Genomic DNA, 19,985 nt, shown 5'->3' on the forward strand with positions numbered 1-19,985 from the left:
AACCATCTTTGAATCAGTGTTTATTGAAAGGACCTAATTTAATAGAATTAGTCCCTGATATTTTAGACAGAATGAGATTTTTTCCTATTGGTCTGAGTGCAGACATAGAGAAAGCATTCTTGCAGTTAGGAATTTCTCCGAAGGATAGAGATTACTTGCGATTTTTCTATCCAAGTGATGAGGGAGAAATAGTGTATAGGCACTGCAGAGTAGTTTTTGGGGTTTCCTGCAGCCCTTATCTACTAGGTGCGTCTATTAAATATCTCTTGAATAATTCTCCATCTGACTTTTTAGATGTGGCTGACAAATTAAAAAATTCGTTCTATGTAGATAATTGTATTACGGGTGTTTACAATATTGAGGAACAAGAGGATTTAATTCAAAAGGCCAAAAGTCTTATGTCGAGAAGCAGATTTAATTTAAGGGGATGGGAGAGCAATGTTGCTTCCAAATATACTACAAAACATTCTGGGGACACACCTCTTTTAGGAATATTGTGGAATTTAGACAATGATACTTTAAGGTGTAATATAAATGTAAATATGATAACTTGTGATACTAAGGTAACTAAGAGACTGATTCTGTCTATTGTACAATCAATTTTTGATCCAATTGGAATACTTGCACCAATAACTTTGCTTCCAAAACTTTTGTTACAAGAAACATGGAAGTTGAAATTTTCTTGGGACGAGGTATTGCCTCATGATTTTGTGTGGTTATCTGATATACTTTTGTTGAAAAATGTGGCAATACCCCGATTCATTGGAACCTTTGCAACAGTTGAATTGCATGTATTTGTCGATGCCTGCAAATATGCTTATGCAGGATGTATTTTCGCGAGAAGTGTTGATTCATGCAGTGTAAAAATTACTCTCTTAAGAGCAAAATCTAGAGTAGCTCCTATTAAGAATTTGACGATTCCTAGATTAGAATTAATGTCCTGTTGCATTGGATCACGATTATTATATTCTGTTTGTAAAGCTCTTAATGATTTTGACATAAATGTAACTTTGTGGTGTGATTCCACAGTCGCATTATGGTGGATCAGAAATCCTGGTAATTGATCAAACTTTGTAAGCAATCGTGTTAAAGAAATTACTAAGTTGACAAAACCTGAATCATGGAGGCATGTGCCTGGTAATATGAACCCAGCAGATGTGTTATCTCGAGGTTGCTCTGCTAAACAAATGATTAACTCGGAGTGGTTTAAGGGACCTTTCTGGCTAAGAGAAAGCCCTGAATTTTGGCCTACGAATATTGTTTGTCAGCCGAGCGAAGCTGACTTGGAAAAGAGGAAGGTAAAACTTATTAATGTTAACTTTTCAGAGGATACCACTCCTTGGTATGCAGAAAGAGTTTCTGATTATGAAAAAATGATTCGTGTAACCGGTTGGGTGTTCCGTTTTATTTCTAACTGTAGGAAGAAGTCAAATTTGTGTAAAGAATCTAAACTAACTGTTGCTGAAATCATAAATTCCGAAAAAGTTTTGATTCGGTTGGTTCAAAGCTCAAATTTCCCTGACATTGGAGCTCTTAATCCACTTGATGTATTCATTGATAATGAAAAAATTGTAAGAGTTAAAACTAGAATCTTGGAACGCAAAGACAATTCTGAATTTTTAACACCAATTTTGTTACCGAGTAAATGTATCTTTACTACATTGTTAATTGAGTCAGTTCATAAGAAACATTGTCATGCTGGAACTCAAATGCTTCAATCTATTTTAAGAGAAAGATTCTGGATACTAAAACAACGTAAAACTGTGCGTAATGTGTTAAAAGGGTGTGTAATATGTCAACGATATAAAGCGAAACCGATGTCTTGCGAAGTGACTCCTCTTCCTGAAGATCGCGTAGGAGATTATAGGGCTTTTGAAATTTTGGGAGTAGATTTAGCTGGCCCATTGTTTTTGAAAAACGGTAAGAAGGTTTGGATGGCACTCTTCACATGCGCTGTGTACAGGGCAATCCATCTAGAACTGGTGACTTCGTTATCAATAGAATCTTTTCTTTTGGCTTTAAGACGATTCATAGCCAGACGTGGCAGACCACGAACCATTTATTCTGACAATGGGAGTAACTTCCGAGGAACGTATAACGAAATGTCTAAACTTAACTGGGACATAATAGAGAATGAGGCAAAAATAAAGAGAATAGTATGGAAATTCAATCCACCAACAGCCTCCTGGTGGGGAGGTTGGTGGGAACGGCTAGTTCGCATGGTTAAAGAACTTTTAAGACGTTCTTTGGGAAAATCGGTTTTATCTTATGAAGAACTGGAAACCTTAATTTGCGATTGTGAGTCGGTAATTAATTCTCGACTTTTAACATATATTTCGGAGAACTCTGAAGATGCTATCCCTTTAACTCCGTCAATGTTTTTAATTGAAAATTGTACTTCGAATGTAGCAGATATAGATAAAATTGACTCTCAGCATTTTTTGAGAAGAATTAAATACCGCACAAAACTTCTTAAAGATTTAAGGAACCGCTTCCGAAAAGATTATTTGGGGCAATTAATAATGAAACAACCACAAAATAAAGTAACCCGGTTGCCTAAAATTGGGGAGATAGTCTTAATAAGCGATGATTTCAAAAAACGCTTGTATTGGCCTTTGGGTAAAATTATAGAGAAAATTCCTGGTCGGGATGGCAAAGTTCGAACAGTTAAACTAAAAACTCAGAATGGGATTTTCATAAGGCCCGTTCAGCGTGTTTATCCACTAGAGATACAACTAGGTGAAAATTATTTAGTTGAAGAGCCTAACGTTAACGACGATAAGAAAAACGATCAGACTGACGTACAGCATATAAAACAGAAATTTACGTCGTCAGGACGGCTTGTTAAGAAGCCTAATGTACTAGACCTTTTTAATAGGATAACATATGTTTTTGAGTCGTTTGCCACTGACTCAAAAAGGGGGGAGGATGTTGCATAATCGAGAAAATATTGTTAAGAATTTTATTATTACTATTTTTATTATTATTGTCTATTTTTCAAAAGTGTGTTTTTGTTTTATTATTGTGTGAAGTTGTAACTATATGTCTTTTCTTGTGTGGCAACAACGCTTCTGTAATTCTTCAATTTGAACTTTTGGATGTGTGCCAAGTTTGATGGCGTAATGCTCTGGTGAGAGCGTCGATTGATTGTGTAGATGAAACATGTTGTTTCAGAACGTTATTTCTTTAAAATATGTAAAATAAATGTTTTGTTTTCTGAACTCGGATTATGCAAACGTTATTTAGTTTCAACAATTTCTAACAATTTTTATTTCAAAACGCATATGTAATGGGCATGCGAGCCAATTTCCCTTAAAAAGTTCTTTACGAAGACAATATTACTTCTAGACAGGCAGGTCTTGTCTGCTTTGCCATAACGCAAGTAATCCAGTCTTTAAAATTAGGCAAAACAGTAACCTAATTTTGGCTTTGATTTTAAATACAATTTTATCAAAAAGCAAAAAAAAAAAAAAAAAAAAAAAAAAAAAAAAAAAAATCCTGCTAATTAAAAATAATTTCTGATAATAAACGAAAAAAAAATCTGCTAATATGTTGAAAAAAAAAAAATTCAGATTTTATTTTGTTACTGAAGAATAGGAACCTATGTCTGACTGTTCTCGAAATTGATAAAGTTATCTTTAAAGCTGATGCCAAAATAAGATTGCTCTTTCCCCTAATTTTAAGTTTTGCATTGTCGTGTTTCTCTTCCCATTTAGTCCAGGCCTTACTTCAGTCAGTCAAAACTTAACAGAGTTACCTGCACTGAAATAACTGCTAATCAGAATGTTTAAAACAATACATCAGAGTTAATTTATACAGCGATTGCACAGTTATTGGAAGACGAAGACACATGGCGAGAATGGAGAAAATTCCTTATATTCTTCCTCACTTAAAAGGCAACTGGATAGGTGGAGGATCCAGTCGCTAAATCCAGGTGGTGAAGAAATGCGCAGTTTTGGACGAACGATCCTATGGTGTCTATTTAAGTATTTATCGGAGAAGGAAAAAGAAAACGTTAGGAAGCAGGAAAATTTCAGCTCTTTCCGACTGCTAGTCGGATGTATTTTTAATTGCATCACAAAGGCACAAGACGAAGAAAGAGAACATTCATTATAAAGAAAAAACCGAAAAATGATTAAAAGTTAAAATAATAAAATTACGAACCTATCTAAGTGAAATGTGGTTAAAAATATAAAATAACAAAATTAAAATTTAAAAACCCAAGCAAAAACGGGTATAGCCACAAAATTTAAAAATTATAAAATTATAAATTTATAAATTTATAAAATTTCAAATTTTTATTTTAATAAACTTAGCAAAATGTCATCCGAAGTATAAGAAGATTAAACAAAATGCAGTTTTAAGAGTAAATTAGGTTTAATCTTACATTTTGATTAACACACTGACAACAATACAGGCTGCATTTACATGCAATATCATGTGTAATAGCCGTAGTTTAACATGGACATTCAGGGTGACTGTTTCACAAGTGAATTTACGGTTAGTTCACAGCTGAAAAATGTGCGTTACTGGCAACTTAAGATCACTAGAGATACTTTTACCATGTGCAAGAAATTTACTTCATAAGAGTTACTTTGATTTTTTTTCATTTAAAATGATATTTAATTTATAAAAAGAACTAAGAAGGCTTCTTTATCTTGTATAGATATTAGGTTATTTTGAAGTAGGAGACTTGAAAAATGAGCAATGTACTCGCCGGGACTCGAAGCTGGATCTCTCGAATACGCGCCGAGTTTGCTAACTGTTACACCACGAAGGCATGCTGAAAGGAAAGAGAAAATTATTCGTATACAGTCTGTGTGTACGTTTAGAAGTATAGTTGAGAAATCTAAAAGTCACATTTCTTAAATGTCGAAAACCCAGCAACGACCGATTAGTAGAATCGCTGAACACTGATAGTTCGGACTTGGGTTCGAGTCCACGGCGTAGGCCAGCTGCAACAGCACTTTCGTCGTTTTTTCCATGTGTTGAGTGTGTACGAGCAGTAAGTCCCTTAGAAAGTCCTCCATGAAGGCATCCTTTCCCTTAGGCAGATAGCCCTGGTGTGCTTTGCCATAATCAGTTAAACCAAACCAATCTTAAATGACGAGGCTTCTTATAAGTACTCTGATACATTTTTGGCGTTCAATGGCACTTCGCTAACTTCCTGATAGGTCTGAATTTATACGAGGGAAACGGGGTACCATGGTAGGTCTCCATAACCTTTTATAATATTTAAAATGCATAAAATCTTAAACACTTTTTTTTAACTCCATATTTTAGAAATTTAAAATTAGGAATAGGGGAAAAATTATTTTGGTAATTCCTCTCCTCTTTTTCTCATCTTTTGGTAATTTCTCCTCCTTTCCCCTTTTTTATTCTTTTTTCAAAAATCAGACAGTGGACCTTGTAGTCTCTAATTCAGTTCTCGGCTTCTCAATAAAACTATGAAGATTTTAGATAATTTTCTACAAACAGTTATATGTGGTAATGATATCTTCTAGTAACCGTTAAATCAAATGTGTTGCTTTGAAATTAAATATTCTTAACAAATGTTTTGAAAATGTGTTATTCTATTTCGTTCTTTGTTCACTGAAATAATTCACTTCGTATATCTTATATTTAGGTAAATTTTATCACAGGTACAGGTAAAAGTGGGCGGGACACCAGGAATTCACCATTGGTCATGCAGTATGCTAGGAGGAAGGGTTTTACCCAGACCTGGCTAGCATTTAAGCTGCCTTACAGATTTAAAAGCCTCAACCCCCTAGACTCCATCCAAAGAGGCATATTGCCCCGGTCAAACCAAAGGGACAATTTTTTTTTTCACACAGTCTGGGTTTAAGCACACAAAGTCAAAGGTAGACGCCAGCTCATCCACCTAAAATCAGAGACAGCACAATTAGACATTGACCTTTTCCCAGTGCTGACCAAGCTGAATCAAACACCCAAGGACAACCTCCGATATCTGACCATGTAACGTCCCCACAACCAAGGGGCAGATAAGACCATATGGTCCCTGCCGAGCCCGAACCTGCCACCGAATAAACGATGGTTCTAGTCACTGTGAAGACTGTTAATTTTACCCCAGAAGTCGAGTCTGTCTAGGTACTAGTCCTAGCCAGAATGCCGGGGGTCCAGCCTCACTAACTCTCCATTTCCTCCTCATTTTGAGACACAATAACCGAAGAAGGATGATCTGAAGGTCTACAGCCGCTTTTTCCCATGTATTTTGAGTAATTCCATCGGTATGGCATTTACTGTCACTAATCACTTTCAGAACTTGAACTTGAAACTAACTTACAGAGCCTGAAACATAATAGAGTAGCTTGGCGGAAGGAAAAAGTTATAATAGATAATTGTTGCGGAAGATAGCCTTTAAAAGATTTCACTCATCAGACTACTCCTTTTGTTTTATCCCCAGTGAAACACTCAGCCTCTCTGGCTGGTTGAAACTTTCAGTTCAATACTTAGGCAGGCTGCTACCTTATTTCCTTTGCAATATTACTGCATTTTTTGCACAGTGTATTGTTCACTTCTGCTACAAAGTGGCAATATACCTGGATCGGAAGACAACGCACCATTTTTACGTCCCTAGCTACTATACCAGCTGGGATGCTAAATTTTATCACAGCCGAAATGGGCTGATAACAAATGCACATTTTCTCATCGAAAGAATTAAGTTGGCGGACACATTTTTCTAGGGAAAATAATTTGGTGTGTTTTGTCCATAACGAAAAAAATCCGAAAATGTTTAAATAATCCAAATACGGTTAGGTTAGGTTAAGTTATTTAATTATGGCAAAGCCTCGAGGGCTATCTGCCTAAGGGGTGAGGGATGCCTTCGTGGAGGACTTTCTAAGGGAAACTGGCTCGTATACACGTTACACATGGGGAAAACCACGAAAACACCCATGCAGCCAGCCCGTTCGCGGGATTCGAACCTCAGACCGAACTACCAGTGTTCAGCGACTTTTACCGCTCGGCCGCTGGTGGGCATATAATCCAAATACGAGGCTAGATTATATGAAATCATAACTTATTTCTCTTCATAATAATATTATGCACAAAAAATAGATTTTTCTCGCAGAATTAATTAAAATTTTTCTTTAACGCAATACTGCGCAATCAATTAAAATTTTTCTTAAATAATATTAATACATCTGTTACAACATTTGACTTTATATGTAACTAATTTCTTTAGATGCATCTATATGTAAGATAAAAAATATTTCTAACTTTAATTTGCAATAGTCCCTTACGTTCTCGTGTTTAATTTGGTTGTTTCCTCTTTATATATTATAAAAACCTGTAACATGCTTAAAATAAGCTTTTTTAAGCTGCGTCATTTCAAAATTAATTCCTCATCATATGATTTTTATTCCATTCGAATGATGCATATATTTGCATAACGCTTCGGCCAATAATACTACTAAATTTTTCGATATTAGTCAACAAGAATAAAATGAGAACTTTATTACTCTTAACCTGGTCTTCGAAGTATAATTCGTGAATTTCGCCGCTTCTTGCAGGTTGACGCGGTTACTATTTCTTTCTTAATAAATGTTACTAAAATGCGAAAAGTACCAATGTTACTCAGTATTATAAAACTAGGAACACTTTTTACGTCGATTTTGCCATGTCTGCATCAAAAATGTTTTCTCAATAAAAGAAGCTTTAAATTAGCCATGATTTCAACTATCTCTTCGTGAATTGTCTTTCATCGTTAGGATGTCATTAGCGTCATCATCAAAAATGATTTTATTACATATATATATGTATATTTAATAATAATTATTTATTTTAATTTTATATATATATATAATTATATATGCATATTGTATGATTACATATATTATAGGAATATATTTGAATATAAAACTTAGCATTCATATAACGCCCCCCAACCCCGATTAGAAAGATACCAATTCCTTCGGCAAAGTTATGTTTATAATGTATTTAATACATGTAATATATAATGTACAATGCATGTAAATATATGACATATAATGCTCGACTGTGTAAGCCTAGAAACGTATAAAGGTTATTTTTATGTCTATTTATTTTCAAATATTTCATACCTAAAAGAAACATCTTCAGCATACATTTCTTCTGATCGGTATTCTTAATTCTAATTTCAGACGTGGTCGCGTTAAAGACCACGTCTGAAAGTGCTCACCATTTTTGAAGATATAAATAAAGGTTTCACGTTTGTTTGTTTGTTAACGCATGTTTACTATCACTTCGTCGGCTCTCACCAGGATGTAAATTGGTTAATATATGTATAAGAATAGAGTTCGGAGAGCATTTGTTAGCTATCGCTCACCTTTCTTCGTACTATTAACATAAAGCTCTTAAACCAGTGTTTCTCAACTGAATTACTTCAAGGACCGGTAAAATATTTCGGTACCTTCTCGCGGACCGGTAAGTTTAATAATTCGACCCATTGCTACAAGTTTTGGACAGGTAGCTGGATTTTGGACAGATAGCTGGATATTTTGAGGACCCGCAAATATTTCTTGCGGACCGGTGCCTGTCCGCGGATTGGCGGTTGAGAAACCTAGTCTTAGACTACCTGAATCGGCTTCAGTCATTTGCTAGTGTTCTAATTTGTACGTATTTTCGCACGCGGTCAGAAAACGTGAGCCAAAGGTTATAGTAGGACTTTGCATTGTGAATTGCATACTATTAATTATTTAAATTTGACCTTAACGTTATATGTTTTAAATCTCTCAAGCAGTTATGACTTATTTTTTGCTTGAAATCTTCTCCTGAGTTTGCACCTATTAATCTGGCAGCGTTAGATAAGGCGATAAATCTCCTGACTGTCTACAAGGAGCCAGAAAACATTCACAACCGTGAAATTAAATCACTTAACACAGAGAAAAAGATTGCCTTCGGGAGAAGGTTTTCCTGCATTTTGTTCTCAATGGCTCTATATTTATTATCAAATCTCTGAATCAGGGATGTATAAAATAATTTTTAAAGTTATGTGCATGTATAGAAGTATTATATTGGTTGATCGAATTTCTTACGTATCCGTGTACCTTCAAGAAAATTTATATACATATAATTTACGTACATTTATATACAAGTTATGCCTAGTTATATCCTCCCTTCGCTTTGCTACTATTTATATAAAAGCTGTGCTCTCATTTTATACTTGGTATATATATACATTTTATACTCTATGCTTTTATCTCATTTTATACTATATTTTATACTTTCACTTAATGTCTTCGCACCTGACACTAATAAAAATTACGTAAGTTTTTTACTTATAAATAATAACCCTGCCAGTATACTATATTGACCATTACACCATGTGCTATAGTTATGCACTATACAGAATACATTAATTTAAATTTGGCATTACAAATATAGCTCCTTATGTTGCTTTAACATGTTAAAAGAAAAGTTATTTTAATATTCATAACTTGATAAAACCACTTAAGAATAGTAATTTATCGTAATAAAAGCACAAAATGTATTACGGCGTACTAAAAAGTTATTTACATTTAAAAGAATCTTCATCATTTCGTAGTCAATCTGAATTACAAAAATATTTGTAAAAGCATTTCAAGCAATTATTAAGAGAAGAGAGAGACCTTACGTTCAAAATTGGCAGATTCTGAGGAGACCACGCTCAGTAAACAAGAGAGTCCGAAGAAAATAATCCTACAGGTATCCACAAATTGGAAGCAGCATCTTCTGGAGCACATCCTAATGTTGAGGGACACATGGAAAGAAGAAGACACAACTGCGAATCATTGCGAAGGCCGCGAAGACCAAGAATTTATAAGCTCGTACGCAGAGAGGCCAGTATCCCAAAAAACCGGATTCTTCTTCGCTCTCTCCCTCTTCCTTTCCTTCTCATTTCACTGTTCGGGGATGATTTGCACATTTGACGTAGTGATGACTCTCTTTTTTTACTTTTCCACATGGTTAAGGTATTAAAAAGAAAGCTGAGGATAGCGATCATAACTTCTTGCACGTGAAACGGATTCATTATCAGTTGTTCCAAAGAGATAGCGTGTTTATGCCTTTCTCAACAGTTTTATCACAGAGAAAACATTAAAATAATTTTTATTTTTAGAGGAAATTCGAAGTAAATATTATTGCAAATGTAATCCATGGTATTTTAGCCTCAGTAATTAAATAGTATGCTTAGTAATCAAAAACAAATTATCAATGCTTTTGACTACGTTTCTGTCGAAAACATGTTTTAAGTCACATTGTTCTTCTGATCAATCACTTGGCAAAAGAACTAGTTAGCCATTTGCTGTCATTGTGATGAGTTGAGTGGTATATTTAATAATCGAAATCCAATTGCTAATACGGTTTTCAAGTGCAGAATATTATTCTTTTGATTCATGTGTATCAGTTCATATCATTCAGTTGCAGTCCATCTTATTTATGATACCCCTCCTCTACAGAAGGTGCTAGATCTAGTTTAATTCAGTTTACTTTTTATCATAAAAAATTCTTTTTTTTTTTCTTTTTAATTTCCCGTTTCATTGATTTATCTTACCCAAGCACGGCTAATTTTTATCACAAATTTTTATATTTAGAGCTATGATATATGAATTGATATTACTTGTCAATTTATATTAAAAGAGACTTTTCGACATTTATATGCAATTTTTATTAAACATATTAAAAAGGACTTCTCGGCAAACCTTACATTGAAAAAGAAACGCAGTCAAGCTTAGCTTACAATGGTATTTTCTCCAGCGTGTCTTCGTGGTATAACGGTAGCACACTCGGCGCGTATTCGATAGGTCCAGGTTCGAGTCCCTGAGAGGGCAATGCACATTTTTCACATGTCCTGCTTCAAGATAACCTAATGACTCTACACTATTCTTAAAAAACAGAATGTCTCTCTCTTTCCTTTTGTTTCTGAATAATTTGTAAACCTTAAAAGTTCAATCTAATATCATACTCTTATTGTAACTTGTTTAATCGAAAAATGGGTTTACTATGTAAAAAGCTGGAGTTGGTTGATTCAATTATTTTTTATTAATTATATTATTTTTCAATTCTTTCCCAAATATGGTATAAAGGAGAAAACTTAAGGAGAGATAACTTATGAAGCTTCTTTTATCAAAAGTAAAAAAAGTGTTTTTATTAAATACAATGCTTCAAATTAAATCTAAAAATCCCAAATATAAAGTTCATTATTTATTCGTGTATTCGTGCTGTTTTCCTTCAGTCAAAATAAGCTGTCAGGCTGGGTGTTATGAACATTCTTAAATCCTTATCATACGTACACACACACACACAAAAAAAAAAAAAAAAAAAAAAAAAAAAAATCATTATAAAGCATATTGTTATTTATTTTACAATGTGTAGCAAAGTCTGTATTTTTCTAAGGGTTACAGTTCGTACAATTTTAAGCAAAGTAATATTTCTCAAAATATTTTTATAACACTGGTAACTATGCAAATTGCGTTTAATTAAAAATTCTTCTTCCAAGATTACCGAAAATATTTTGAGTTGGTGAATTACATGGCTGCATTTATATAAAGTTACTATTTTAGTAAGTCATTCAACTTTGCGAATGTTTCAGTGTCTAATATTTTTAAAAGCTTTCCTTTTCACTTAGAAATTTTTCGATAATGATGTGAAATATGCAAAATTAATGATTACAATTTATCTGTAATATATGTTTTGTTTACAAAACAACAAAAGTTCATCTTGTAAAACTGTCGTGATTTGCTGTAACATTTTTCCCATTTTGTCTGTCTACAAGGTGATCTTTAATGTTTTATTTTAAAAATATTATATTCCAAAACCTTGCATTATGATTCACTTATAAGATTCCTTTATGTTAATCAACCAGTTACTTTATATTTTCGGTCTTTACTGTTACTTCTTCCTTCCGTATTCCCACCAGAAGGCAGTTACTAGGCTGCCAGATAAGATAAAATCTGTAGTCTTCGACCTTGCATTATAATTGCCTATAGTTGGTATCCACGCCGGTTAAGTTTTGAGCCAGTTTCGCGTTAAGAGATCTCTATAGCCTTTGGCTACTAGTTTATTTGAATTTGAATTTTACATTTGAACTTACTGTTATTCTTAGGTTATCTCGCCGCAAGTGGTTGCCTGAGTACAAAGTGTGCCTTCTTTTCTTATTTAATTTTAAATAAGGGTCTTTTACACTCTTTTAAAGTTTCAGCTTTTACTTTAGATTTGGCGATAATTCTCTGCCAGTCTGCCTAAAGTTTAGTTACAGTTTATGATTGCCAAGAAGGCTCTTAAACTTTATACTTTCTAATAAAAACTACTCATTGTTCGAAATCGTCAAAACGAAGTAGAATCTTTCTTATGACATGTAAGACAGAATAGTCATAGATAAACAGCTCGAATATGCATGTTGACCTGGAATTCCTTAATCAAAAATCACGCATATTAATTGATAATCTCATTCTTTTCAGGCAGCTCGTAGATTTCTATTATCAGACTTTATTTCAAAGTGCAACGCAATATTCCAAGAGCCAAGAATCATGCGTGAAAGAATCAGATCATCGTTAAATCTAAGGTCAAGAGGAAGTTCCTCAATTTATGAAGATCTAGCTACAGATTCTAGTAGCGCATTTTCCCGTGATGCTAAGTGTTCATGAAATTCTAATTCCTTTTGAAATTTAGAAATTATAATGGCACCCTGAAAAGAAGGTAAAATTAGAAAGTAAAATTTGAAAATTAGATAATCTCCCTCGAACATATGCTTCGCATAGCTTAAGAAAACTGAAGTATTTTGTGAAAAATGCACACAGTCATGGCCAAATTCAAGTTCAAGAATGGTTTTGTTTCTGGGTGATTGATTTCTTTCGACGCTTCTCAATGCGCCATTACCTTTAAAAATTCTTACCACACAGTCATGGCCAAATTCAAGTTCAAGAATGGTTTTGTTTCTGGGTGATTGATTTCTTTCGACGCTTCTCAATGCGCCATTACCTTTAAAAATTCTTACCGAAGACATCGCTTCTCGCAATGGAAAGCATCCTGAGTGTTAATAATTATGCCATATATAGTTAACTCAGATGGACCCCTTACCACAAGTCGAGATCAAGTATCTTCATATTTTATTGACATAGCTTTAAGAAGGGAGTTATATTGGACTAGTTGAAACCTTCATTGTACCTAAAAAATCAGCAATATCTCAAGCAGCAGCAGAAGAATATGTGATTATTATGTAAGGATAAAACTCGAAACCAATCTTGAAAAATGTTTCTAACTTGGCTTAAAGAAAACAAATTTCATTGAACTTCAGGCCTGTAACTGTCTGCTATTTTTCAAATGATTTTCCTGAAGATTTTCATTTCCGGAGATTTTCCTGAAGAAAATGGCGAAAAATATGCAATGGTGCCCGAAAGGCCGCACTATGTCAATGCGGGAATATATTGTCCTACTGGTGACATCGAGTCCTGAGGAACTTTGGATGGAATGCGTTTTTTAACTGGAAAACACGTCGCCAATGCGAGCTTGAAACGTTCTGTGCATTAAGTTTGAATTGATGATTTTAACACGTTTGGAAGAGGGCCAAAATTTTATGAATTTAAAGATTAATCCATGATGGTAGACGCTAATGGTAGTAATGGTAGACGCTAATAGCAGATTAATTCACGATAGTCAAATGCTTTCCCAAAATTCAGAAAGCATGTCAAGACTGAGATTTTTTTAGAAATATAATCTGCATTTTTATGGACCCAGTTAACAGTTGATGAATGAACTGTGCTATGGCTTTTGTAAAAACCCGAATTAGGTGCCGCTGATGAGATTATATTTCTCTATACGCTTTATGCGCTGTGTTAGATGTGTTTGAGAGAGTTTATTTAGGGAAATATTTCCTTTATTTAGGGAAAGTGATAACGACAGCATCCTTTCCCTGCTATGGAATCATTTATTATTTCATTCTGTTTTGATTGTAATTCAACTAGTCTCATACTAACATTGGTAGAGTCTTCATGCAATGGAAATTTTAGCGATAGAATGGTCTTTCTATACGAACACATCTTTCTTCTTTTAAAATAAGGCAAATTAATTCACTGTGAATAGGCAGAAAATTATGCTCTATAATATAGTCGATTATTTTGAATAAAATCTGTTTTCTATTGCAGTAATACAAGATTACTATCATTAAACTCTTTGTTTAGAATACAACAGTTAAAACAAGACAATATATCATTGTCGTAGCGTTCAATTTTGGTGGATCTGACACTAAAGAAACGCTTTCTGTACTTGCTTATAGGTTATGCAGACGATCGGTCATCGAACATTACATTCCTACCTAATTCTAACATTGAACAACAGTTCAATTTGAAATCCTTGTTCCTGTGCAGCAATAAGGGCACCTTACAAATTAGTTGGCCATGTAACTTCAACTGCATTTAGCTGTTGCCGTCAAATATTAGACTTATACATTAGCAGAGAAAGGACGACTTCCTGCAGTGCGTTTAGAACACATTTCAGTCATTTTCAGTTAATATTTTCATTTGGTTTTATTTTTTTAAAAATTCATTTATGAACCATTAATTTCTTTTGGTTCTCAAAAACTGGCACTAACGGAGGGGCTTAGTGTATGTTCATAAAAGTGAATATACCGTACTCATCCACTATTATACTAATGGAATAAGTAACTGTTTAGCACTGTGAACGTTGAAGTAAAGTTCATGTATCTTAAAGGTGAAAAACATTTTAAGCAAGGCAAATAATTTTTTTTTGTGTTAGAAGAAAGAGCATGGTTAACGACGTAGGAAATCTATAACCTAAATTATTTTTTTCATATTTTAAAAGAAACGTGTTGCCGTCCGGACGGTACAGTGGTTAGAGGAGTCTACTGTGTTAGCAAAGAGCTCAGGTTGAATCCCGGAGAAGACGTTTGTAAATATATAGTTTCTTTGCGGCATGGGGGTACCCTAAATATATGGCGATCTGAAAGTCCTCTCATGTGGTTTGGTGGTGGAGAAGAGGAATGGGAGAACCCCCGGGGTGCTCTTCCTTAAAACAGGGGTGAAAATAGAAATACAACTTCCTTGAGGCTCTGGCAGTCATGCTTCCATTAAATACATGGGTAAAACAACAATAAAAACAGCAACAACAAAGAAAAATTTTCATTTGATTCCCATTTGTCCTCTATTAAGTTCTTTGGATGTCTAATGTTTTAATTATTGGAACAGTTTAATAAGTATTCAGTTGCAACTCCTCGTTAATGAATGGTCACCAAGCGGAATCTGAATACTGCTGCTTTAGCACAGTGGCAGTTCAACATTGTTAGTTATACTGAGATACGAATGCCGGTGAGCAGGGTGACTTAATGGAAATTTTCGCGATCTTGTGTAAATACGAGATAATTTCCTTTAAAAAGAGCTCCTCGAAAACATCCCTTCCTTTCAATGTATAGTCCTCATATGCTTTATCTTACTCAAATAAATTTCTAAGTAATTTTTTTCCTGACGAGAAATGCGTTTAACAATATCAGCAAATTTCCTGAGCCATGATTGCAGTTCTTTACTTGGATTACTTCAGCTAGGGATACAGGCAACTTCTTCCCATTCTCGAACCTCTACCTTTTGCACTAAAGAATAAATGAGGTTAGTTTGCTCTTTCAACCTTTGATGGCCTCAAACGGTAAACATTGTATTGTACTGAACTATACACTTAAGCGAAAAAGCCCTGTCTTTCCCTTCAAAAATTTATACATGACTGTTTTTGCTGTCGGAAAATTCATCTCGCTTTAAGTGTTTTTCAGTGTCTGTAAACGAGTAAACGAGCAACAAAAGTGAGTTTTGCGATCTCATAAATGCTATCATAAAATTAAAATAGGAAACTGAAAACAGAGAAATTGTAGAAAGCTTGATATGAATCATATAAAACAGTTTCGCACGTTATGAGGCATCCAGATTTCTTTCACCAGAAATGAAGAATTTGTAATTTGGTTCCTCTTTTATAAGGGCACGAAATAGTACTGTAAACAAGGGATGTGCTGTAAGAGTTATAAAATCTTTTCAATTCATTATCTCAATTCGAAAAATGTACGGCAACCAAGTCACAAAAATATTTATGGAAATAACAGTATAAAAACATGCTTTTCCGAGAATTTCGATGTAAATTAAAATGATTTGGATCGATTCATGCATATTTATAATATCTAGCCATAATATTGGGCATAAAATGTAATACCTGCATGTAATATTATATTTCCTGCATAAGAAGATGAAATCTATTTCTTGTCATCTTTTTTGTTTCTGTTTTTGCTAGGCAAATACTAGCTTACGTTTTGCTAGGTAATTTTTCTTGTGATCGTTTTTATTTCTGTTTTTGCTAGGTATAAAACTTGTTTACTTTTTGCTAGGTAATTTTTCTTATGGGCCTTTTTTATTTCTGTTTCTGCTAGGAAAGCGGGTTCCGTGCTTCTGTGTCATTTTGAAAATTTACAAAATCACCTTAGGAAATGAAGCTTTAAATTTACGTGTTTATGAATTTCTGATAATTCTCCCAAATGTCCTTGAATAGAAAGTTTACACGCAAAGTTTATAATCAGTCTAGTCAATGACTTTTTTCACTAATTCAGAGACAATGCAGATTTAAATATTTATAGCTTGCATTTTTTACTTCCTTGTACGAAGTAAAAAGGAAGTATTGTAATCGCGAAAATTTTCAGGCAGCATATTTCAACGAAAATATCCATGTTCACCGCTATCGAATGCAATTTAACGATGTTTTTGCGTGATATCGGTACGTAAGGACAGAATAAAAGACTCGTTTCCTCCAAAAAAATTATAAAACTGCTTTAAAATTAATTCTGAAGAGAATTTTTCGTGGCGTCTGTACGAATGTATGTACGTACGTGTGTACGTACGTACGTATCTCACATAACTCAAAAACGAGTAACCTCAGGAAGTTGAAATTTTGTATATAGGACTGCTATAACATGTAGATGTGCACCTCGTATTTTGGTTGCAATCGGCCGCACCAAACGTATATAAATATATATATATATATATATATATATCCACTCTGTTACCCGACTCATTGATCTCAGTTTCTTTACTCTTATATGTTTGTAAATTGTACATTTTTTGCTTTAAAAATGATTGAATTATGTTGTTTTTATCTTCCGGTTAAGGGTTTTATGCCTTTAGTAAATCTTTACGCAATATTTTTAGAATTATCAACAATTTTAAAGTTGTTTAAGTGCCGCTAAGCCTTTTTTTTATGGCGGCCATTGATTGTTTACATTTGAAACAGCAGACTAGTGGATTTGTTGCTAATCTAGAGAAACTTAGCTTCGCAACAGCAAAGATAACGCCTTCATTTATTATTGCCAATAAATAATGCTTAACCCTTTCTGGAATTTTTTCGGGTAAATAAGTGTTTAAGATTTACTTCGTAATTTTTAATATAGATATTTTGAGTTCTTATGTATTTTTGCCTTCTCGCGAAGTGAGAACTGAATTAATTGAATGAGAAATACTCAGTCGTCTGTGAAAAACTGTTCCTTTTTTGTTTTGTTTGCTTAATTTCTTTTATATATTATTCTAGTTATATTATAGTATTTGAATAGAACATGTGGCAACGATTAGATAATTATATTCTTTAAATGATATAAATTCTATGCATTATGAGTTATAATAAGAACGAAATATAATACTGTTAAGTGAAACTAGCGCCAGAGTGTCTCTATGGTAAACAAATATTAGAGTGAATTTTAGAGAATGCATTTATTCTATTGTGGTTTATGCGCTGTCGGCGAAGTAGATGTAATTCAATCCAATAAGTTTAAATAAAATGCAAGAAAAAATGCGTATAATTTAATATTCCGTACAAGGAAGTCATGTGGTGTACACATCAGATATTTTCAGTTTTGGAAGTGTAGGTTTGTAGATAAGAATTGGAAGAAGTGGCATGATGTAATCAATTGTAACACTCAAAAATATTTCTAAAGATAAAAAAGTTTCAAACATAGAATTTCATTATCGCAAATTTATTAATAATATTTTATGAAACAGTAGGTAGTTTATCAGTTTATAACTTATCAATTAGCAAGTAACACTGTAATTACTGCTTACGACTGTATTCTCTTTTATTTGAAAATCAAACGTAATCTTAAGATAACTGGACTCTCCTTTCTTTTCTACTTAATTGGAACTTTACCTACTTTTATATCCTTTATTGCAAATTTCTAGCTTCTATGCTTTATTTCAAATGAGGATTTCTGAATTTTAATTAGCAGTTAGAATACCTAATTTGATGAATTTTTTTAATATAAAATGATTATTTCGTTTGTTACCGCCAAAATGTGATTATAAACCTGGGTATTCTTAGTATTAATAAGACTGTAAATAATCGGATAATTTTAAAGTAATGCGAACCTAATCAATAACTTGATGTATGAAATTTATATATTGCGCTATGTGAAATTAGAAAATTAGTAAAGGTAATAAAAGAGCTAGCAAAAATAAAGTGGATTAAGAAATTTAGTAAATTTAATGAAAGAGAGATTCAAAGGGAATTTAGTAGAAGACTTTCCAGAAACACTTTGCTTTGATTTTAAAATAAACTGAATTTAGTCATTTGCTTAGAATTTTGAGATAAGGCATCTTTGAAATTTAATGCTTCAAATAAACTTATCTAATAATCTAAATGTGTCGAGAATATGCTTTAAGACTACACAATTAACGCAAAAAGATAATGTGGAAAAGTCTATGACATCAAAGACCTCATGTGGTTCTCTGTATCAGTCAAAAATTACACTACTTAAAATTTTATCCCTCAGGACTATAGTTGTTAGAAGTGGAAAATGGTTTCTGAGAACTGGTTTTTCCAACCATACTGTGTGCAATGTTCAATACCCCATAAAATAATAGATTGCCTCCATGAAAGAAAGATAAAGCATCCTATGTGCAGTAACTGCCTTTCATATCACCCAGCATCATATCGTGGGTGTCCCCAATTCCCTAAAAATAATACCAAATACTAATAATTGATTTAAATCTGACATCAACTATTCACAATCACTTAAGTCGTGGACACCCAGTCCAAAATCAAATAACGTTAAATTCGAAAATAGAAATAATTAAGTCTCCATGACCAATACTAGCTCAACAGATATCACTAACTACAAGAAATCCCAAAACACTTTCAATAAAAAAACACAAATACCTAAATTTATGAAGTTCTTCAATCACGTCCAAGAAATTAATAAACTTATAGGCAAATACAAACTTAAAATAATGAATCAAATCATCAGAAAATCCCTGTCTAAACTTTAGAGTTCTGAAGCTCCAAGAGATAAAATATATACTTCTTTCGAAGCAGTAAATGAAATTAATGGTTATGCCAATTAATGTAAGGTACTAGTAAGTTATTTCACTTAAATTTAAGTAATTGTTAGTCTAGCATTTTCGTATATCATTCATTATTTTTAGATTGTTTGCTTTTTTAACGCATTTTGCCCTTTCCCGTTATCGCATTTATTTAAGCTATTCCTTCCAAAATACATTTTATTTTCTAAATAGGGTCTCTCCCTCTCCCCTCCAAAGCTTACACTATTTCTTGTCTCACTCCTTTTATCTTTAGTCAGTTTCCAAGCTTTTAACAATCAAATGACCAGATATATTAACTTCCACATTTAGCGATGCATTTTCATACAATGACTCCTACATCAGAGCTATACTTCTCGCACGGAGAATTTGTTGTATCGTTTCTGAAGCTATTGTCAACAGACATTAGACCTTCCCTTTTCTCTGTTACATTTATTCTATTACACTGCATCTGTTTACATTTATCTGCATATCTGTTAAATTTGTTCTGTTACATTGCAGACTAGCCGTAGAATAGATAAGGTCTAATTATGCACGTTGTTCTACATAGGATGGGATATTTTCCTAGGAACCTAAAATACGTGAAGCGCGTTGATCTGAATCATTCTACTTTGTGGTTCAAATTAACGCGTAGCCATTCTGATGGACGAAACATAATTC

At 33.4% G+C, this 19,985-nt stretch overlaps 1 protein-coding gene across 1 annotated transcript in view; it reads right to left on the reverse strand.

Moving 5' to 3' along the window:
* Window positions 1-9,788, reverse strand: part of LOC118185565 (trypsin-2-like) — a 62,271-nt gene extending 52,483 nt beyond the window's left edge. The window contains exon 1 of the mRNA XM_035355444.2: window positions 9,614-9,788. Within this exon, the coding sequence (XP_035211335.1) occupies window positions 9,614-9,722 (109 nt within the window). The 5' untranslated portion in view covers window positions 9,723-9,788. The remainder of the gene's footprint in view (window positions 1-9,613) is intronic.
* Window positions 9,789-19,985: the final 10,197 nt, after the last annotated feature.

Source organism: Stegodyphus dumicola, chromosome 8, assembly GCF_044657685.1.
Source record: "Stegodyphus dumicola isolate Sdum_Otavi_A_Nest chromosome 8, ASM4465768v1".
Taxonomy (NCBI): domain Eukaryota; kingdom Metazoa; phylum Arthropoda; class Arachnida; order Araneae; family Eresidae; genus Stegodyphus; species Stegodyphus dumicola.